The sequence below is a fragment of the Gopherus evgoodei genome, chromosome 9 (assembly GCF_007399415.2).
Source record: "Gopherus evgoodei ecotype Sinaloan lineage chromosome 9, rGopEvg1_v1.p, whole genome shotgun sequence".
Classification (NCBI taxonomy): domain Eukaryota; kingdom Metazoa; phylum Chordata; order Testudines; family Testudinidae; genus Gopherus; species Gopherus evgoodei.
This window is the reverse complement of record NC_044330.1, coordinates 60,295,404-60,318,740: the sequence shown is the minus strand read 5'-3', so window position 1 is coordinate 60,318,740 and position 23,337 is coordinate 60,295,404. Positions and strand designations below refer to the sequence as shown.

At 47.1% G+C, this 23,337-nt stretch overlaps 1 protein-coding gene across 10 annotated transcripts in view; it reads left to right on the top strand.

Moving 5' to 3' along the window:
* DGKK (diacylglycerol kinase kappa) overlaps positions 1-23,337 on the top strand; it is a 213,923-nt gene that overhangs the window by 104,695 nt on the left and 85,891 nt on the right. For all 10 annotated transcript variants that reach the window (XM_030574330.1, XM_030574334.1, XM_030574333.1 and 7 more), the window contains exon 3: positions 22,263-22,373. In XM_030574330.1, coding sequence (XP_030430190.1) covers positions 22,263-22,373 — 111 coding nt within the window. The remainder of the gene's footprint in view (positions 1-22,262; positions 22,374-23,337) is intronic.

Below are 23,337 nucleotides of genomic sequence, written 5' to 3'. Positions count from 1 at the left end.
TAGCTCCTCCACTTCCGCCACCCTGGCCTCCAAAGTCCATACGTGGTCTCTGAGGGCCAGCAGCTCCTTGCACCGACTGCACACATACGCCACCCGCCCACAGGGCAGGTAATCATATACGCTACACTCAGCGCAATAAACTGGATAGCCCCCTGTCATAAACAGATAGCTAATGGTTAATGTCTCTTTCACCTATAAAGGGTTAACAAACAGTGACCTGCAAACACCTGACCAGAGGACCAATCAGGAAACAAGACTTTTTTTCAAATCTGGGTGGAGGGAAGTTTTGGGTGTGAGTCCTTTGTTCTTTGTCTTGGTTCGGTGGCCCTCTCGGCTCTGAGAGTGATCTCTCTATCTTCAGGCTTTCTAATCTTCTGTTTCCAAGTTGTAAGTACAAGGATAGTACGACAATAGGTTTATATATTTTTTTGTATTTACATGTGTGTAGTTGCTGGAATGTTTTAAATTGTATTCTTTTTGGATAAGGCTGTTTATTCATTTTTTCTTTTAAGCAATTGACCCTGTATATTGTCACCTTGATACAGAGACCATTTTTATGTCTGTTTCTTTCTTTTTATATAAAGCTTTCTTTTTAAGACCTGTTTGAGTTTTTTTTCATTGGTTAAGGAGGGGGAAAATCTCTTTGTGTTAGATTTACTAAGCCTGACTTTGCATACTCTCTGGGTGAGGGGAGGGAGGGATTTGATCTCTCAGTACTTGTGTTTCAAGGACTTGAAGCAGGGAATATCCTAGAGTACACAGGGCGGAGAAATCTGGGAGGAGGTAAAGAGGGGGAAGGGAAGTGGGTTATTTCCCTTTGTGGTGAGACTCAGGGCATCTGGGGTCCCCCAGGGAAGGTGTTGGGGAGACCAGAGTGAGCCAGACACTGGAATTTTCTGGCTGGTGGCAGCGATATCAGATCCAAGCTGGTAATTAAGTTTGGAGGTTTCATGCTAGCTTCTCACGTTCTGAACTCTAAGGTCCAGATCTGAGTAGGAAAGATATGACACCCCCACTCTTCTGCTGGGCTTCTGCCTGCATTATCTCCTAGTTAATGAAGGGTTTTGTTTAAATCAAGGAGTTTTGAATGTAGTTTATTTTACAGTTTTAAAGAACAGCTAGGGGCCCTTGCCCCCTTGCCTCCTCCCTTCCAAACTCCCTTGCGAAACTCTCTGTTAGCAGCCCCTGTTTGGAAAGATCCCTGGTCGCTTGCGCACGGCTTTATAAAGCCCTGGCCTGCTTGATAGCCCTGTCCACTGACTAAGGCCCAGCCAATTAACAGAGGCTTCTAGCTTTCAAACCTTCCTTTGAAGCTCTCAGCTTTCCTGCCAGCCACAGCATATGGTCCTTCAAACAAACAAACAAACAAACAAACAGACGACAAATACAAGCTCAGCACACAGGGAATAACCGCCAAACAAACACAAACACACACACACTACAGACAGTCACTTACCCCAAGGGTGCTGTATTTGCTCCTCGTTCACCTGGAGAACTGCCTTGTGAAACTCCCTGTTAGCAGCCCCTGTTCACAAAGACGTACAATCTACATTTTAAGTATAGATCAGGCCTGTGACAGACTTGCAATATCTTGGACAAACTTTATGGAATTAAGTTAAACCTTATTGAATTAGGTTTAATACCTTTGGGGCCCATTATGTTAAAAATAGACAGAAAACTATGTATGTTGTTGTGGAATTGTGTGGAACTTCTCTAGGAGGACGGGGCTGCTAATATCATTCCTCTGGTCATCAACTCCCTGGAGAGGTTTGCATCTGCTGGTTCGAACTGGTTTCTCCAGAGACCAACAGACAGAGGATTTTTGGATAAATACCCTAGTTTAAAACTGGCTCTGGGTCTTCTTCCTGGTCGAGCAAATGGGCAGGATCCTTGCTCCATGGATGGGCCGAATCCTTAGAGGAGGGTTAGAAGGACTTAGGGGCCCCATAAAACGGGTGTTGGTTCTGAGCTGAAGTTGTGCTGATGTTGAAACCATAAGGAAGCCCTTTGGGTGCGGTGCTGGACTGCTCCTCCCAGAGCCCATATTAGGATGGGGTGACTTTTGGCAAGCTTGGTAGTAGGCATGTAGGTTCTTCCATGGTTTTTAATTTGTTTTCTCTGTAGTGCTTTTACCTTAAGAATAAAACAGACTTACATAGGAAGAGCTGTGTGGTGTCTATGACTGTGGGCATTCAGGCTGGTAACTGCCTCTGAGAAGAAAGCAAGGCTATCTCTGCTGTGGAGAACAGAAATATGTTGGTCAGAAGGGAGTGAGACGAGGGTCTCTACCCAAGAGAGGGGATAGCCCGGGAGCCTGAAGCGGAGGTGCTTGCTGGATCATAGGGGGAATATGGGTACGGTTGCCCTGCCCTGTGACAAGGCCTTTGTTCTGGTAAGGTAACAACCTTTCTACTGTGTTGTCCTCACTGCCCTGTGCTGACACATGTTGCTGTTAGGGACATTAGGCCAGACTTGCTACAGGGCAGAAGCCAGCGAAACCCTGCTGAGGTCATTGGCCTTGCAGGGGCTTCCGTTGGGGTGAACTTGACAGAACCGGGTTTGTGACTGAGGCCCCACCATGAATAATTTGGCGAAGAGGAGGTGAATCGTTGTGCTAACAAATCCCTCTGTTATGTGGGAATCAGTGCGATGGGGAGTTTGGGCTAGTTCGTGCAGGGATATTGTGCTGGGGATGTCATTCCCCTAAGAGACATTGGCTGTGCATTACTCCTCTGCTAACAACCTGGCTTCCAGTGCAGCTTCCAGAGCCCCTCCCCTCTCCTCGCCCTGTCACTGAGGCAAACCCCGGCCAGCTCTTGATTTAGCAGCATCTGTTTTAGAAAGGGAACTTCTGCTTCCTGGTTCTAAAATAACTGTCCACTGCTCTCTCTGGGCGCTCCACATTCTTCCTGACAGTGTTCTCCATGTTAGCTGAGGTTTTAAACTGCTGCATGCAGGATATTCTGACACATCACAGACAGGGGAGTCCTCCAGCACCTCTCCCCCTCCTCCACATCCCCCCACTGCATCCTGGGAAGTTTCAAGAAGGAGGTCAGGCTTGGCTAGGTTGTTCTTTCATCCCCATTGCAGATGGAGAGTGAGGGTGCGAGGAGTGTGGGGAGAGTGGAGGAGGTTCAGTCCCCCTGAGTACTTAGAACAGGGGTCGGCAACCTTTCAGAAGTGGTGTGCCAAGTCTTCATTTATTCCCTCTAATTTAAGGTTTCACGTGTCAGTAATACATTTTAACGTTTTTAGAAGGTCTCTTTCTATGAGTCTATAATATATAACTAAACTATTGTTGTATGTAAAATAAATAAGGTTTTAAAAAGGTTTTAAGAAGCTTCATTTAAAATTAAATTAAAATGCAGAGCCCCCCGGACTGGTGGCCAGGACCCAGGCAGTGTGAATGCCACTGAAAATCAGCTCACGTGCCTCCTTCGGCACATGTGCCATAGGTTGCCTACCCCTGACTTAGAACTAAATCAAGTAAGGCTGGGAAATGTGTCCCTCAGCTGAATCACTGGCTTTGTAAGATGAATCTGACCCTCAGACTAAGGGGAGTGGCATTAATGGCAGCACAAATGCAGTCTGTAATAGCCCTCATCCTTAATAATGAGGTGTTGTCCATGAAGACTGTGTCCCAGCATGCAGTGCTTCATCTTGATCTGCACGGTATTGCACAGTGAGACCTGCAGGCTCCACTGTGGTATCAAAGGGCACTTGCAATGCAGTCAGCTCCATTGTTTGTGTTGCGGTAGCACCTCGAAGCCTTGGTTTAGAGTTGGAGATCCGTTATGACAGGCACTCTGTGTTTTGCAGATTAGGGTCAGCCATTATGGTCTAGGCAACCTGCCATTGCGGCCCTTGACTGGACTGGGAAAAATTTAGGCATTCCTAGTTCAAGAAAAAATGAAACCTGGGTACAGTTCTGCAAGCTGGGGATTCTGAGATCAGACTCACTTTCATCTTGAAAGTTCTAAGTCTTTCTTACACTCTGATTGTCAGTTTGAAACAGAACATTAAACTGCTGTATGCAGCACTGGGAGAGCATTCCATAGCCTGACATGTAAAGGGGCACTCGTGGCTCAGTCCTGGAGCCTGGAAAGGGTTCCCTAGTGATCAAGATATTGGGACACGGTAATCTTTGCATCACTACTTACATGACTAGATTTCAGGCCGAGTGGGACCGTCTGTTCTTGGCTGACCTCTTGCAGAGCATGGACCAGAGAACCTGCTGATGTCATCATGCAAATGTCATCATGTCGGATTGCAGTGACTTTGTCCTAGAAGACAAAATGTTGCAAGAGATGTCCTATGTCATGTTAGTGTGTTGCTCTTCAGTGAAGTACCTTGTCATAAACAGATAGTTAAGGGTTAATGTCTCTCTCACCTGTAAAGGGTTAACAAACAGGGACCCCAAACACCTGACCAGAGGACCAATCAGGAGACAAGATAGTTTAAAATCTCATGGGAGGGAAGCCTTTGTTTGTGGGTTTTGGGTTTGGCTTTGTTCTCTCTGAGTCCTGGACGGGGCTAGAGGTGTAATGAGGTTTTCTGCCAATCTCCCTGCTATAGTCTCTTATCTGTTCAGAATTGTAAGTAGAAAAGGCGGTCATAGTCTTTTAATTTGTTTTCTTTTTCATTTGCATATGTGTACTTGCTGGACGTAGCTTAAATTGTGTTTCTGCTGGAGAAAGTTTCTTTCTATTGTTTATAAGTTAAAAGACCCTGTAACTTTTTACTATCTAAAGTGCAGAGATAAACCTGTTATTTTTTTCTTTCTTTTTTTATTAAAAGCTTTGCTTTAAGACCTGTTTGAGTGTTTTCTCCTAGTTAAGGCTCAAAGAAGCTTGAGTCTGTATTGCCTGAGGGAGGGAATGGTAAAGTTCCTTTTTGTGTCAGATTCACGGAGTTGAATCAGGTAATCTCCTAGTGCTCCCAGGGCGGGAAGGAGCTGGGAAGGAAGGAGGGAGGGGGAAGGAAATGGTTTATTCCCCTTTGTTGTGAGACTCAGGGAATTTGGGTCTTGGGACCCCCAGGGAAGGTTTTTGGGGGAGACTAGAGTCGATCAGGTGCTCTACTCTAAGTCTTAATTGGTGGCAGCCTATCAGATCTAAGCTGGTAATTAAGCTTAGGGGAATTCATGCTAATACCCATATTTTGGACGCTAAGGTCCAGAATTGGGAATTATATTATGACATACCTGCAGCAGGAGTTCTCAAGAAAGAGCCTATTGTGAGGTTTCCGTTTGCCATAGCTGTGAAAATAGCGGTGTAGGGCCCTTTAAAGTGCTCCCTCGAGTGCTGACATTCTCATCAATTAAGATCTTCTGTCAAATATCAGCATGAGCTGCAACCAGGCCAGCAAAATGCCATCACCCTGCTGCTCCTGTTAAAGCCACTGTGCACTACTTCTCGTACACCTGTCATTTATGCAATAGTAATTAATCCTCATTAAATATCTATTTAATGATTTACTGCTGTCTGACACAATTACTGTCCTGGTTAATTGAAGGCAAGGAATTGCATAGGGTTGTTATTGCATCTGATTAAATACCAATCAAATATCAGTGGGTGACAATAGCCATTCTGCACACTTCGGCAACCCCTTTAATCCGCCGAGTGCTTTGCAAACACTGATTAATGAAGCTTCACAAACACTGCTGTGCAGTAGGTAAATATTGTTAGACCATGACTCAGCAGTTCTCAGACTGTGGGTCAGGACCCCAAAGTGGGTCTCGGTCCCATTTTAATGGAGTTGCTAGGGCTGGCTTAGGCTTCCTGGCATCCATGGCTGAAGCCAAAGTCCAGGGCCAAGCTGAAGCCCAAAGCCCACTGCCTGGGCCAAAGCCCACTGCCTGGGGCTGAAGCCCCTGGGCTAAGCTTCAGTCCCCCTTCCTGGGGTCGTCTACTAATTTTTGTTGTTAGAAGGGAGTTGTGATGCAATGAAGTTTGAGAACCCCTGGACTACGTTGTTCTTGGAGGTCTAGTTGTTGTACCAATTATATTAGACCAGCAAAAAACCAGCAGGATCTTTTTAAAGGGGACAAGACAAAGATGCCACATTTATTATGATAACAATTTATGACTAATAACTAATATCTTAATTCTTATACACACACATTATACCTATTACCTATACACACACACACACATTCACATTATAACTAATAACTAATATCTTAATTCTTATACACACACATACCTATTACCTATACACACACACACACACACACACACATTCACATTATAACTAATAACTAATATCTTAATTCTTATACACACACATACCTATTACCTATACACACACACACACATTCACATTATACTTCACACACACACACACACACACACACACACACACACACACACACACACAAATTCATCAGGTGTTCTGCAGCTGCTGCATAGTTACCAGTCCTGAAGATAGCTTAAGTTCATGGCTTGATTTTGCAGCTTGGGTTCGTAGCTTGTGGCAGCTAACTGGCCAGGAAAGCTGGGCACAAGGCTTAGCTGGATCTCTGTTGGGCAGGCACCGATGTTCTTCCATGTTGGCAGCAGAATGTTACCCAGAGTCTCTCATCTCACCCTTCTTTTTTATAGGCTTTTAGTTTGGATTCAAAGTCTATAGGTCTTGCTGTGTCACGCTGCCTCTGGGTTTAGATTGATCACTCATCAATTGCAGGCGTGACTTTCAGCCTTGGACCTGGCTTTGATCTTCCTTCTGTTGTTCTTTTCATTTTAGGGTGGATGCTTCTTACTTTGTTTAGGGCTGTTGTCTAGAGGTCTTCAGCCGTTGGTATTTGAACTTTATCTCATCAGGACAGGCTGGGGCTGGAGGTTGATTCCATCATTCATACATACCTCATTTACACATCTAAAGTAAACTAATAAGATTACAGCAGGGTTTGCAAAAATGAAGGTTGGAGGAAGCTTTTACAAAATGGAGTGAGTGTTTTAAAATGGGGGTTGAATTACAATATGGAACAGAAGTTACAGTATAGGCAAGTGTAGTGAATGGTGAACAGAAGTTACATTAATAAAGTGAACAATTGAAAACAATTTCATTTATCAGTTCTACATAGTGGCCTGGGAACAAGTGTGGGGGCCAGGAACTCCTGATTTCCATCCCTGGTTCAGGCTTTTACTCCTCTCTGTGGGCTGAATACATTTCATCATGCCATGCCTCCATTTTCTGATCTGGAAATGGAGATGATAATCCCAGCATTTAGAAGCTGGGATCCTGGGCCAGTATTTGCTTGATGTTTCCTTATGGCACCCTCTCCACCCCTCTACCTTGATCTGTTGCATCCAGTGCTTGTCGCTTGTCTTATACATAGGCTCTCTGGGGCAGTGACTATTTCTTTGCGTTATTTTGTGTGTTTGTCCAGCAGCTAGTGCAGTGGAGTCATAGGCATGACTGGGATACCAACATAAATAATATTCTCCCTATTTTAAAGGGCTGAATGCCCACCCAGTATCCAGGATGCATCGGCACTGAGTAGGAGTGAATGGCTTACTCTGGAAGAGGGTGATGTCTCCGGTAGAGAGCAAGCTCCCTGTCTTGGGAGAGGGCACATGGGCATGTCTACGCTGCAATTAAACACCCATGGCTGGCCCCTGGCCCCTGAATCAGGCTCACGGGGCATGGGTTAATTGCGATGGAGATGTTTGAGCCTGGGCTGCAGCCCAAGCCCTGAGACCCTCATCCTTCTCGGGGTCCCATGGAGTTTTGTCAGAGCTAGATGCAGACTCTTTGCATCTACCTTTTCCAAAACAACCCAGGAGCATGGGAGTCATATGCCGCACACTCAGCTGTTCCAGTCAGTGAAAGAGCTAGTGGGTGGAATAATGTCCATAGATATCCAGGAAGGGAGCATGAGAAAATTCCGTTTAGTTGTTTTCCCAAGACTCAACTAATAGGAACTCGAATGGCCATACTGAACAGACCGGTTCATCTAGTCAGTTTCTTGTCTTTGACAATGGCCAACGTAGATGCTTCAGAGAAACCGTCATAATTTACCTCCTAGTGCTTTACTGTGCTGTAGATAAAAAAGCATTTCTGACCCTATTAGCATCAGGATCGAAAGCCTTGGTAATTGTCCCCAGGAAATTGTAATTGCAGCTGCTGTTCCAATTTATATAAAATGATAAAAAGGAGTCTATAGACTTTTGATCAGATGATTGCCTCAAAAATATCCTGCAGCAGTAAGTTCCATGGATTAATTACATGTCTAATTGAAGATTTGTTTCTAATCAGAGATAAATCATGCTGAACTAACTGCCTTGGTCCTCCAGCTGCTGGGACAAGACAAATCATGTTCCACAGTGAATTCCTTTTCTGAACTAAACATATCTCAGCAAATTCATTTTAAAGGCTGTTGGGGCCTCCTAACTGACAGTGGAGCCAGGAGTTCTTATTTGTAAAGGGCCCTTGGAAAAGGTTGACGCTTCCGATGAAAAGTGTTACCTCAGAAAAACCCTTTCTTAGCCTGCTTGAGGCTTCTGAACGTGGGGCCCTCTGAGAGGAGGGAAAGTCTCTAACATTCTAATTCACCAGCCACTCTACCTCATCTTCTGTATTGGATACCTGGCCCTGTATCTAAGGAGATGAGAATTGTCAGAGAAAAACACAGTTCTTACTCTCAGGTTGGGTGCCGCAAGTCAGATACTTTATTATCTCTAGCAATTGTGTGGAGGGAGAGAGCTAAACATGTCTCTCCCAGGTAAACAATTACAGCAAGCATTTATACCTTTGTTACATACAGTAATGAGAAACAGCTGCATTTTGTTTATACATAGGTCATCCTAATATCTTATTTTTTTCTCATCTCTATTTAGACAATAGTCTGCATTCCATACTTAGCTAACACAAGGTCGCAACAACTTTTCACACAGTTCTTTCCCACTCGCCTCTCACAATCCTCGCTTCTACAAATCTCGCGTTATTAGGGTTACAGCTAGCCTGACTCTTGCTCACATAAAGAGACTGTGTGGATTTGAAATCCCCTTCAAATCCCTGTCAGTTCTTTCTCTACTTCCACAGAACATTGCCTCTGTCTGAAAGATACCCACATGGCAGGGTGGCGGCAACCATGGTAATATTTGCGGACACTATACCACTAGAGACGGGCCCAAGTGGAAAGTTTAGATCCAGATCTGCATCTACTTGTTCCCACTGCATGGATTCCTTGTTTTGATTTAAGCCTTATTGCTAAGTTCAGTCTTGGTTTTTCTGAGATCCAGAACTTTGTCGCAGGCAGTTCCACAGATCCTAGCAATGCGTTCTTCCCTGGCATGCTTGCCTGAGACATATTTGTCCTTTGAGTCAGAGCCCTCCAGTGTCGTTCTCTACCCCCACCCAGCTGCTCCACATTGGTGAATTCCTTTTCTGAACTAAACGTACCTCAGCAAATTAATTTCAAAGGTTGTTGGAGCCTCCTAACTGACAATGGAGCCAGGAGTTCTTATCTATAAAGGGCTCTTGGAGAAGCTTGAAGCTTCTGATGAGAAGTGTTACCTCAGAATATCCCTTTTGTAGTTTGCTTGAGGCTCCTGCATGTGGGGCCCTCTGAGGGGAGGGAATCCTGAGGTGCTGTGGCATGTTCCCCTGCAGCGGAGGTGCTGGGAATCCCAAAGAGAAATCAGTTGGGGAAAAGAGGTGTGCTGCCATGCACTCCAGAATGACCGGACCAAAGCAGCTTTCTGTACATCTGTCTTCTGGGCCTGTCTGAGCCTCTCATGACCAAGATGATTAACAGTCCCCAGAGGAGTGAAGTCCTTTGCAGGAAACTGCCCAGCAGGGGACATTTGTTCTGCTAGCTCAGGGGTGTGGAAACTTTTTGGTTCGAGGGCCACATCAGGGAATAGAAATTGTGTAGCAGGCCATGAATGCTCACAAAATTGGGGTTGGGGTGCGGGAGGGATTAAGGACTCTGGCTGGGGGTGCGGGCTCTGAGGTGGGGCTGAGGATGAGGAACTTGGGGTGTGGCAGGGTGCTCTGGGCTGGGACTGAGGGGTTTGGAGGGCGGGAGGGGGATCAGGGCTGGGGCAGGTGTGCGGGAAGGGGTGCAGGTTCCAGCTGGGGGTGTGGGCTCTGGGGTGGGGCCAGGGATGAGAGGTTTGGGGTGCAGGAGGGTGCTCCAGGCTGAGATCGAGGGGTTTGGAGAGCGGGAGGGGGACCTGGGCTGGGACAGGGGGTTGGGGTGTGGGAAGAGGCTCAGGGGTGCCGGCTCCTACACGGAGGTGCGACCAGGTGGTTCTGCACACTGCCCCATCCGCAGGCACCCCCCTGCAGCTCCCATTTGAGCACCGGAGGGGGCCATTGGAGCGCGTAGGAGACAGAGTGGGGCCATGCTGCAGTTTCCGGGAGCTGTGTCGTGTTGCCTGGACCCCGTGTCCCTGACCGTGCACCCCGGCTGGAGCACCGGAGTGGGGCCAAGCCATATGGTGCGGCCTGTGACCCCGCTCCCCAGGGGGAGCTTGTGGGCCAGTTTAAAATGGCTTGCAGGCCATAGTTTGCCCACCCCTGTGCTAGCTCCTGAAGAGAAAGAGTGCCTTGGCTTCTGGTCAAGACCTCGCTAGGAAGGGGTAGCATTGGCCTCTCTTGCCAGGTCCCTCCACTCAGCCTGGCCATAGAGAATGAGGAGAGGCAACATCGCCAGACGCCAGGCAAACAGCAGCATTCAAAGGGCAGCCAGGAGAAGCTGCCCCAGCTATGCCCTGGCTCCCACAGTATCAAGTGTTCTAAGAACCTCGCACTGGAGGAGAGTTTCCTTTCATTCAAACAGCTCAAGGATCCTTGGGGCTGCGTCTCTGCTGAGAGCACAGACAGCGGCCTTTTGGAGTTCTGCACCTGGAGCTCAACACCCTCGCCATGCTTGCCTCAGAGCTGCTGCCAGGGGTCGGTTTCTTCTCCAGCAGGACGGTGTTGCTCAGCATTCCCTGGTCTGTTCAGCAAGGGTCAGGTTTCCAAAGCCCTCAGCCCTCATGCAGGAGCCTAAGGGCAGGTCTACACTATGAACTTGCATGGATGCAGCTGCGCTACTGTAGCGCTTCTGGTGAAGATGCTCTAAGCCAATGGGAAATAATTCCATCTCTGCGAGAGGCTGTAGCTATGTTGTCAGGAGACGGGGGGTATAACTTTTTAGTTATATGAAGTGGGTGTGTAATAGGGACCTGGCCTTCGTGACATGGCCAGAATTACCCCAGGCAGGTTCTTGAGGTGAGCTGGTGCTGGATGCTGAGCCCTTTCGAATATCTAGCCATGTCATTCAGATGCCTCTGTGGGCACTGAGCCAGTCAGCTCCTGATTCCAACTGGCTCAATGTGGTGTTTAGCATTGGAAGGCTTTTCAGTGTGGAGCCAGCCTCTCCTGCCCCTGTGACTCTCAGGCCTGCCCTGCCCGCAGCCTCCCCTCCCCACTTCCTCTGCAACCTCTCATGAGTTCGGCATAAAAATCAGGAGATTTACAACAGTGAGGTTTTGGGTTCTCTTCACTTGCCCTCTGGTATTGGAAGATTTGGGGATTACATGCCCAAGAGAACACGCAACTTGACTTTTCTTTGTAAATGGAAGCTGAGATTCTCCAGGAAGAACCCAGTTCATAAGGGCCTGAAGGAAAACACTGAGTAGCGTGAGATTCACAGTGACGTCACCAGAACTGGCAATGTGGAATTGAACTATCTGAATGTCTCCCTCACTCATCACTGCACCCCACAGAGCAGGTGATTGCACCAGCGAAAAGGGAGGCAGATGTTGCTGTTAAGATGAGACAAGATTGCTGCTTCTTTCTACCCCATTGACCCCCCACCTCCTGGTACTGAAAACCAGATTTAATTCTCTTCTAGCGCTTCTGTCTGAGTGAATCATATTCCTCTGCAAGGAGCTGGGAGGGCAAGGCAGGAGTACTGGCCATTATTTTAATAGGTCATCAGACTGGAGCAGATCATTGGAAGGCTGATAAGCCCAGAGAGCCATGAGCTATTGATTAGCTCACTATTGAGTAGCTCTCTATTGCTCGTTCCTTTCAAGGTGCAAATGAAGGAACAAGCAATGCCAGCCAATCTAGATGCTTCAGCAAAGGGGAGATGTTAGCATTGCTCTGATTAGTGCAGCTGCTTCACTAGAAAGAAGGAACCTGTTTATATCAGGAGGCCAAAAACAGAAGTACAACATGAATCACTGCCTGGCACACCAGGAAATAAGGAGCAAAGAAACCAAGAGTCTTTGGAAAGCTCTCATTGTGAGGGCTCTTTGTTTAAAGGGGCAGTATGCCCAGTCACTTGCAGTAGTTAGTTTTGTTGTTTGTCATCTTGCAGCCTCCTAGATGCTCAAAAGTGACATTTCCCATCCCTCCACTTTTGCTCTTACCTGTTTTCAGAGATAATTCCCGCCTTCTATTCCTTAAAAGCAAGCTGCAGGGATAAAATGAAAACAGAATCAAGCCAATTCTGAATGGCTGATGACCCCTGGCTAATAAACGCTCATAACAGAAAGAAATGCAAAGTATGTGTGTGTTTTCTCTTCCCTCCCCCGCTTCAAAAAAATCTCAGATACTTTCCAGTTTGATGAAAACATCCCAGGGGCAGTGTTTCCCACTCTTTAAATGTTTGATGCTTTTTCCTAAAGTCCTCAGTCCTGGAATCTTGTGTGGATTTTTTTTTTCCCAGTTGAAAGTGTATCGCCCTCCTGGTTACAGAGAAAAGCTTGAAAACATGAACCAAGTGCTCCTTAAAGTCTCAAAAAGCAAATAAAAAGAACGCAATGTATATTATTTTACAAACTTCATGATTTTTATGGCAGTCTCCTGATTTTGGAGCCTGACTCATTGTTTTGGAGCCTTTGCTGAGCCTGTTGGCAATACGTGAAGCTTCATGGCTCTCCTCGTACCTGTGTTCTCACACAATGCTATATCCAGAGATGTCTTTAACCTGAAGGATTGCACAGAGCAGAAAACAATGTTAATAAAACCACGTTAAAACTTATTTATGTGGTGAATAGCTTCGTGTGTAACCTGATTAATTGGAGCATTCAGCGTCTAAACCAGGGCTTCACTGAGAAGCTTTGCAGCTTCCATGTAGGAGAACATGATACAAATTGTTTGCTTATTTTATATCCCTGTTGTCATATGCATGGTACATATGGACAGCACAGCTCTGGGGATATTTTTCAGTGTTATCTTGTGCCCCCCTGCTGGCCAAATGGCAACTAGAGTCTCCTTGAAACAGGAGTAACTTGGGTATTTATTCCTTAGCGAACCAGCAGTGTGAATTTTCTGCAGTGTTTTGAAAGGTTTGCCCCCCTTTCCCCACCTGGCAGCACATTTTAGTACTACCCCTTCACACAGGGTCCTCTTAAGACAGATTTAAACTCCAAGTTTCCTTGTTTTGGAAAGGGTAGCAGGGCTGGCACCTGCCCGAGAAAGGACAAAGGTGAGGTGTTATAGCGAACTCGGGGACAGCTGAGAGGCAAAGCATGACTGCAATGTTATCTGGAAAAACCTGATCCTCACTCCATCTCTTTGCAAACCTGCTGTGTCAGGCTAAGGGCTGGTCTACCCTATGGGGGGAAATCCATCTAAGATATGCAACTTCAGCTACGTGAATAACGTAGCTGAAGTGGAAGTATCTTAGATCGAATTACCTGCTGTCCTCATGGCGCGGGATCGATGTCCACGGCTCCCCATGTCTACTTCGCTACCGCCATTTGGGTTGGTGGAGTTCCGGGATCGATAGGAGCTTGTTCGGGGATCAGTATATCGCGTCTAGATGAGACACGATATATCGATCCCCGAGAAATCAATTGCTACCTGCTGATACGGCAGGTAGTGAAGACATAGCCTAAGTCCACAGCCCCAACCTAGGCATCTACTGTGCCTAGAACTGAAGAAGGGGTTCCCGGTCTCCTTGAGGCAGTGCTGTGAAATCTAGGCACCAGAGGGTGAATCTTTTATTACTCAGAAGCAGCTCCTTGCAGTCAAATTATGATCCTATGCTTGTCATGTGGAAAACTTTAATTTAGGAGCACCCAGCATTTGCCAACTTCCTGGGAGCCTGTGGGCTGTCTTTTATTTGGATAAAAGTTTACATAAATGTTTCACTAAAAATAAAAATGTACTCAAGCCTAATGAATGCTGGGATTCGACTATTTCTTGGCAGGCGGGTAGCGATTGTTTGTTCGCTTTGTTCTGCAATAATGAAAACTGGCAGTTGATGGGTTTTGTCCTCACCCCAAAGTCATGGTGGGGGGCGAATTGCAAATGGTTTTATGGAATAGGAAGATTAAGTGACCTCCAAACCAAACCACAGCACCACAGGCTGTGATCCTACATAAAGGATGTGTGCCTGGCCTCAGATAGCGCTTGCTCTGTCTATGATGGAGGCCTCCCATGTGCGGTGCACTCAACCCCTCCTGTGATCCTCTTCCCACCTGTCTGGGGGGTTCTTTTCTCTCCGTTATACCCCCTATGTGGACCTAGGCAAGGAGGTGCAGCTGAAGTTTGGCGTTCCAAGTGGACTTTGCAGGGTTAGAGCAGCTAGTCCATTTTTGCTGTGGGCCATTAGCACTGGAGTCAGACAGGATCCTGGACGCTGTCAGGAATGGTGCTCTGCCTGGGGGGCTGGATGCCATTGGTGTGTCTGGGGCTGGGACTAAAGCCCATGTTGCCATGTCGGTTGTGTGGTGCTGGTGCAACATCCATTGGGTGCAGCTAAAGAATCTGTGTTGTGCAATGTCAGCCTGGTGTAGTTATGGGGATGTACTGTGCCCTGTTGATCCTGTGTATGAAATCTGCATGAAACTAATTTGATCCTATCCAGAAAAAACAAAGGCTGTACTGGTATTTTTGGTTTTGTTTGGTGGTGGTGAGGAGTGGGATGGGGAGAGGATCATTTTTTCCCACTTTGTTGAATTTGCGTGTCATTCTGAGTTATTCACCTGACCATAACATGAAGATATTTGGTACTCTGGACATCTGGCTCTCACTGCAATGTGTGAATGGAAATGTAGCATTCTAAAAAGCTACACAAGGAGCGAAGAGAGGGTAAAGGTCTGAGCTCTGCCTGTTAGGAAGCTATCCAATTGTCCAGAGTTATTGGTGACTGGGGAGTGGAAACAAGTCCGTGAATGTACTGAAGGAGTAAAAAATCGATCATTCTTCAATCTAGATCAAATACAAACACTGTCAAGAATTAGAGGGTAGCCGTGTTAGTCTGGATCTGTAAAAGCAGCAAAGAATCCTGTGGCACCTTATAGACTAACAGACGTTTTGGAGCATGAGCTTTCGTGGGTGAATACCCACTTCCTCAGATGCATGTAATGGAAATATCCAGGGGCAGGTATATATATGTGTGCTAGCAAGCAAGCTAGAGATAACGAGGTCAGTTCAATCAGGGAGGATGAGGCCCTGTTCTAGCAGTTGAGGTGTGAAAACCAAGAGAGGAGAAACTGGTTCTGTAATTGGCAAGCCATTCACAGTCTTTGTTCAATCCTGAGCTGATGGTGTCAAATTTGCAGATGAACTGAAGCTCAGCAGTTTCTCTTTGAAGTCTGGTCCTGAAGTTTTTTTGCTGCAGGATGGCCACCTTAAGGTCTGCTATAGTGTGGCCAGGGAGGTTGAAGTGCTCTCCTACAGGTTTTTGTATATTGCCATTCCTAATGTCTGATTTGTGTCCATTTATCCTTTTCCGTAGAGACTGTCCAGTTTGGCCGATGTACATAGCAGAGGGGCATTGCTGGCATATGATGGCGTATATTACATTGGTGGATGTGCAGGTGAATGAACCAGTGATGGTGTGGCTGATCTGGTTAGGTCCTGTGATGGTGTCGCTGGTGTAGATATGTGGGCAGAGTTGGCATCGAGGTTTGTTGCATGGATTGGTTCCTGAGCTAGAGTTATTATGGTGTGGTGTGCAGTTACTGGTGAGAATATGTTTCAGGTTGGCAGGTTGTCTGTGGGCAAGGATTGGCCTGCCACCCAAGGCCTGTGAAAGTGTGGGATCATTATCCAGGATGGGTTGTAGATCCTTGATGATGCGTTGGAGGGGTTTTAGCTGGGGGCTGTATGTGATGGCCAGTGGAGTCCTGTTGGTTTCTCTCTTGGGTTTGTCTTGCAGTAGGAGGCTTCTGGGTACACGTCTGGCTCTGTTGAACTGTTTCCTTATTTCCTCATGCGGGTATTGTAGTTTTGAGAATGCTTGGTGGAGATTTTGTAGGTGTTGGTCTCTGTCTGAGGGGTTAGAGCAGATGCGGTTGTACCTCAGTGCTTGGCTGTAGACAATGGATCGTGTGATGTGCCCGGGATGGAAGCTGGAGGCATGAAGGTAGGCATAGCGGTCGGTGGGTTTTCGATATAGGGTGGTGTTAATGTGACCATCATGTCAAGAATTGTTAAGCAGTGAGATAGAAAGGGGTTCGTGTGCATGGTAAAGAGTACAGAAAATTGGTTCCTTCAGCTTCTTGGAGATCAATTGTGTTACGGAATGAAATTGCCTATTGAGGCACAGGATAAGAAAGCTGATGATCCTGTAAGTGACACATTTTCGTTGCTGTTGTCCTCATCCAATGTAGCCATGATGTTAAACTGGAATCCCTGTGCTTGGCCTTCAACAGCATCTTCATTCAGGAGCTGGCTCTCCTGCCCTCGTTATGTAACAGGTTCAACCTAAACTCATGTAAGCCAGGTTAAGAGCATCCACACATAGTCACATCAATTTAGCTAAATCAGTTCAACCTCCCACCTTCAGTGAAACCTGTGTAAGTCTGTACGCAGGCCAGCCCATAGGCTTTGATACCCAAACCAGGGCCCAGATCACTTGGGTGGGGCAGTAGCTGTGCCATGCAGCCAGAGGAAGGGGTCTCTAGGCAATAACGCTCTGGTCACTGCTCCATGGTGACAGGCTGGGCCGTCTCCAGCGTTTTTGCCACCCCAAGCGGCAGGGAAAAAAAAAAAGCTGTGATCAGCGACAGCTCCACCCTGCCGCTTCATTCTTTGGCGGCAATTCGACAGCGGGTCCTTCCCTCCGAGAGGGAATGAGGGACCCGCTGCCGAAGAGCCGCCAAAGAGCTGGAGGTGCTGCCCCTTTCTGTTGGCCGCCCCAGGCACCTGCTTGCTGTGCTGGTGCTTGGAGACAGCCCTGGTGACAGGAAGCAATCTTTGCTTGGCCCCCATGCTCCACCCACTTCTAAGCCTGTCTGCACAGAAGGAAGAATAGCAGCAGCCTAGTGGAAGCAGGGTCCAGTGCTGTGGATAGCCCATACAAGGGAATGAACGTCTCCTTATGTTCCTCTTGCTCCTTGATATGGCATGGTGCACCACTGAGCCCTTGCTGAGTGGTGATTATGCCACTAAAAAGATCAAGACAAAAACCTGAGCCTAAAGTTGTGACCTTCCTTTGCATTAATGCCCCCTTCAGTGTCTCACAAAATGAGCAATGTAATGAAGTGATTGAAGCACTTTGCTCTAAATATACTCCTCCGGACCAGACAGATTAATACTTCCAGACTCAGATGCTGCAAATGAGAAAAAAAAAATTGGGGTGGTGGGGGGGACTGAAAGAAGCGCTAAGAGAATCAGCATGTTCATGCAAGAAGACTGATCTGACATGAGAAATGACCCGATAATAGTATCCATTCAGAGAAAAGTGCATTGCTGCTAAATGCTGATTGTACAGCTGAAAATAAACCTGCGCTATATTGTGTCTAGGCTACTGAAGAGAGCATCTCAAAACGCAGAGCATAGTATGAGGGGATTTCTGCCATTTTGCTCAGAGAAAATAAAATGAAAGAGATGAGAGACCTTCACAGGAGCAATCAACTCTAGCATTTGCTTTCTGCGCAGTGAGCACACTGGTGAAACCTTCTTGAAGGAAGAAGTAGCACCTTACGCAGCACATGGGGGAAGTTCAACATTTTTTCCACCCTGCCATGAGCCTCCTGGTTGATTGACTGATACCATAGGATTGCTAGCTTGGCTTCCCAAAAGCACTCAGTGGATTGTGTCTCTGCGTTTTCATCCAAGTGTCATAAGGATGTTGCGCTGAGCAGGAGGCCTTTGCTGGAAACACAACAGACATTTCACACAAGGGACTGTACAAAGATTCTAAACTTTTCCAAAAGCAATTTCAGGAGTTTGCCCAGGGCTTGGCTGATTACAGGCTGCTAGTAAAGCTACAGTCTCAATGGAAGTCTGATTTGATGTAATTAACAACAAAGAACTGGAACTGTGCAACAGCAAATTAAAAAAAAAATGATTCACTGAAGGAATGGAACTTTTCCATTACTGAGCCAACATGACTGATCTGAAATACAGAAGTCATGGGCTGAGCTCCAGACAAGAAGAGTCAGATGTGATGTAATCATAGATTATTAGGGTTGGAAGGGACCTCAAGAGCTCATCTAGTCCAACCCCCTGCTCAAAGCAGGACCAATCCCCAAATGGCCCCCTCAAGGATTGAACGCACAACACTGGGTTTAGCAGGCCAATGCTCAAAACACCGAGCTATCCCTCCCCCATTCTCTTCTAGGTTGGTGCAATAAAAGCTATTACTTGCCCACATTATCCCTCTGATAGCCTGGGACCAGCACAGATCCAACAGCACTACAAACAACAATGGAAGATCTCGATAGCTAGGGCAAATACAAAGTGGGTAGGTCTGACTAGTTAATAGACTGGAGGCTTGATTCTTGTGCTCCTGTGTTTTACCACGCCCCCCTGCATCGTGGACATTGGTTGTCTTTTTGTCTCTGAGGAGTAAATGGGCTTATGACGTGGCTTGCAGCAAGTAGGTGCCTAGGCCTTCAGTTCACAAAACCTTTGTGCTTTCAGAGGGAAAAAGGTGGTTTTCTTGGGCTGCAGAAAATGGCAGCAAGCCTAGTATTGTCCCACATCAGGTTTCTAGCTCTGGTATTATCTGCCCCCCCGGTACCAGGGACTCTCTGTCTCCAATATGTTATCCTCATTGCACAGCTGGAACTAGGCCCAGAGAGACCTGTCCACAGTCCCACACGGAGGCTGTGGAAGAGCAAGGAATTTAATACAGGTCTTCTGGGTCCCAGGCTAGTGCCCTAAGCACTGGGCCATCCTGCCTCTCTAAGGGGCTCCGTGATGTCTGTTCTATATGTAGGGTTGGGTTACCAACTTTCTAATAGCACAAAATCGAACACCTCTGCCCCGCCCCTGCTTGCTCCATTCCCCTCCCTCCATCACTCGCTCTCCCTCACTTTCACCAGGCTTGGGCAGGAGCTTGGGGTGGGGGCGGGGAGTGAGGACTCTAGCTGGGGATGTTATGCTTTACAAAGCACACGAGATCTTTTATAGGGGAGAAGGCAACACACTGCATTTATTGAAGATGCAACAATTAGTATATGCTTTTTAGTTACACATACACACACTATACACACTGTCCCGCCAGTCAATGTTATAGTTACCAGTTTGGATCAACCTCGTGGCCAGCTAGGTTGATCACCGGTAGGAAGGTGCCAGGTTCCGTCGGTTGCGACACGATGCTTTGGGGAAGTCTTGGCAGGACGAACCCAAAGTTTCATGGCAAGGCACCCTGGTAATATAGTGATTTTTTTTTTATTGGGACCAGTGAGTTTTCCTTTGTTATGTTGTAATTAATTGTTGTTTGATGAGTGCTTGCTTTTTTAAATTTTTTTTTTATTTTTTATTACAGCTATTTTGTTCCCATTGATAGGTGCCTGTTTTATTTTTTGAGTTGTTAATTTGCTCATTTTTGACATTTCAATAAGAGAGTGTTGCAGCTTTCTGGCGCTTTTGCATCTGGTTTTTTATATATATATATATATATATTTGGTTTAGTGATGGCCTTTATACTTATTTTTTAACACATACATTTTTTATTTATACACAAAACAGAATTAATTTAAACACAGAACATTTTGAACAGGAACATTAAATTGCAATGCAAAAGACAGACAATTATTGAATTCTTTTACTTATTTTAAAATGCTAAACCTACAACAAATTGGTGACCCTCAGAGGTATGTTACTGCCTTGAAATCAGTCCAGACACAGATTCTTTACCAGTGGCCCATTATTCAAAAAGGGTGGCTGGAAGAATATGATCAAATCATACACCAATACATTTAATACATGCTACATTATTATTTTTTATTTTAAATTATATTAATACAAACATAAAATCCTACTACTAGAGGGATGTGGGCTCTGGGGTGGGGCAGGGGATTGGGGTTCAGGGCCTGGGAGAGAGTTTGGGTGCAGGAGGGGACTCCGGGCTGGGGCAGGAGGTTGGTGTGTAGGAGGGGGCTCAGGACCAGGACATGGGGCTGGGATGGGAGGGGTGTGGGGTCCCAGTGGCACTTACAGCAGCTTCCAAGAAGCAACTGCCAGGTCCCTGCAGCCCATACGCACATGGGCGGCCAGGAAGGCTCTGTGGTGCTGCCCAGCGCCCTCAGGCTCCGCCCCCAAAGCTCCCATTGGTTGCAGTTCCCAGCTAATGGGAACTGCAGAGCCAGCACTCAGGGCGGGGGCAGCGCGTGTGGTCTCCCTGGCTGCCCATGTGCCTAGGACCCATGTGGTGCTAGGGCTGGCAGGGAGCATGCCTTAGCCTTGGGCCCCCACTGCGCCGCCAACTGGACTTTTAATGGCCCAGTTGGCAGTGCCGACCGGAGTACCCAAGGTCCCTTTTCAATGGGGCATTCTGGTTGAAAATCAGACTTCTTGCAACCCTATCTGTATCATGCTCTGCACTGCTCCACACTAGTCTTGTGTCATTATGGGGGTTGGATTCTACCCGTTCCAATACAGATGTGTGTTGGACTCCATAGCCTTGTGTAAGTACAGAGGTCCCAGTTCAGGGAAGCCTTTAAGCGCATGCTTGAATCTGTTCACATCCAGGAAAACATTTAAGCTTGGCCCTAGCACGGGCTTTCCTGACTCAGGACCAGAGCCAGCACCATATCGGCTATGAGGGCTAACAGAGTATGTAGCATGTTGGCCCAGTTTGCCTCTGGGCTTTGCATGCTGCCAGGCCAAGCATGGAGCAGAAAAAAGAGGGTCCTGATTGTCTCTTCTTTGGCACCCGTGTCATCCCATTGTCTTCCCAGTGTTATTCCTGCTTTACCCTGGAGGCAGGAAAATGGGAACTGGGCCCAATGGGTTTAGTCGTTCAAATCTAACAGACAAACTGAAAGCTCAGGGAGTATGTGTGAAAGAAACGAGCCCCTCTCTGGGGAAATGGGAAAACCTCAACATTGGTCTTATTCTCAGGGGAGCGTGATCGTTAATGCTGAGAATGATTAACCATTGGAACAATTTACTGAGCGTCGTGGGGGATTCGCTGTCACTGACAAGTTTTCAATCCAGACTGGATGTCTGTCTAAATGCTGTGCTGGAGGAATCATTGTGGGGCAGTTCTCTGGCCTGTGTGTGTGTGTGGTGGGAGGTGGGCGGTGTCAGACTGAACAATCACAGTGGGCCTTTCTGGCCTTGAAATCTGTAAATCAGTCATTGGCAAGTGGGTCTCAGCCACAGAGCGCCTGGGGCGTCTCTGCTTTTGTCTGTATGGTTGTTTATCCTGGCACGAATGGCACAGTTAACTAACTGAATCCTTAATGTCCCAGTGCATTTAAAAATACATGTAATTCAAGCATCCTCTGTATGTGGAACCACCTGCTGTCCCACTCAGCCTCTCCCTGCTCTGTCCAAAGTCCATTTTCTGTTACTGAAAGCGAGTTGCATCAAAGATGGAGGGATGAAATCTTCCTGTGTGGTCCTTAGTATTCCACTTTGCCAAGCCCATAGTCCCTGCGCTGGCCTCCTCCATGCCAAAACCAGGGGGCCACACAGATATATTCTCTATCTTGGGAAGGTGCCCCCTTCCTGAGCCCATGCACTTGGCTCATGTTGGATTTGAAGGTTTCTGAAATGCGCTATCTCTTTAAGATCCCAGGCCATTAAATGGGCCAGATCCTTAGCTGGTGGAAATGGGTGTAAACCAAGTGACCTTGATTGTGCTACACTGAGTTACGCCATGCTCTGTATGTGGGCATGAACTGAGAGATCACTGCCCCCTGTAGTATGTTACCCCTTCTCCCTGCTATGCCTTGTGCCTCCATGGCTGCATCTCATGGGTTTGCTGGATCATGCCAGGCTCTGCCATAGAACAGTCTGTACATGGCCCACGCCCTGGCATGCAAGGGATTAGGGCCTTGGGTTCCTTTGGCCAGCTGCGGGTTACGGTGTGAAGACTCACTGGGTTCCTGTGACTCTTTTTGCAGAAGAGTGTGAAGGAGGGGCTGTTACTGAAGCAGACAAGCTCCTTCCAGAGGTGGAAGAGGCGATACTTTAAGCTGCGGGGCCGGACGCTGTATTATGCCAAGGACTCCAAGGTAGGATAAATCCATCAGCTCCAGGGTGTTGGGGAAGCTCTGGGAGGAGGCTCCTGCAGGCCCAAGGGCAACACCAGTGTGAGGGCTGCCATGGCTCATGCCCTGGGAATTCAGCGGGGGACTTGTGGAGCTCTAAGCATGGGCCATTGGTAAAGATACAGGAGACTCGCCCCCAACGGATGGGGCACAGAGAGGATGGAGCGTTCCCTGCAGTGTGTCCTCCAGGACTTTGCACAGCCTAGTTTGTAAGGAGGGGGAGTTTCACAGGCCCTAACTCTGATCCCAGTTGAGTCAATGAAAGCAGAGTTAGACTGATGGGAAGGCCCAGTTCCTCATGGATTTCCATAGGACTTAGGCACTTCAATGATTAGAAGCCCATCCTAAATATCTTCAGCATGAGGCCTCCCAGCATGTCCTCTGCAAGCCTGGATGGTGACCGACTTGGCCCTTTTTCTCTGCTAGGGAATGTTATTGATGCCCAGATGGGCCTGCTGTAAATCATAGCTCTGGGAGGGACCTTCAGAGAGCATCAGGTGCAGCATCCTGCACTGAGGCAGGACCCAGTAACCTAGACCAGCCCTGAAAGGTGTTTGTCCAACCTGGTCTTAAACTCCTGCAATGACGGGGACCACAATTTCCCTTGAACACCTGTTCCAGATCTTAAATGTCCTTGGAGTTAGAAAGCTTTTCCTAATATCTAATCTAAATCTCTCTTGCTGCAGATTAAACTGATTACTTCTTGTCCTACCTTCAGTGAATGTGGAGAATAATGGATCTCTGTCATCTTTAGAACAGCCCTGAATGTATTTGAACACTGTGATCAGTCCCCACTTCAGTCTTCTGTTCTCAAGACTGAACATGCCCAGGTTTTCCTCAGAGGGCACGTTTTGAAAACTTTTATCTTTTTTTTTCCCTCCCCTTTCCAGTTTATCCACATCTTTCTTAAAGTGCAGCGCCCAGAACT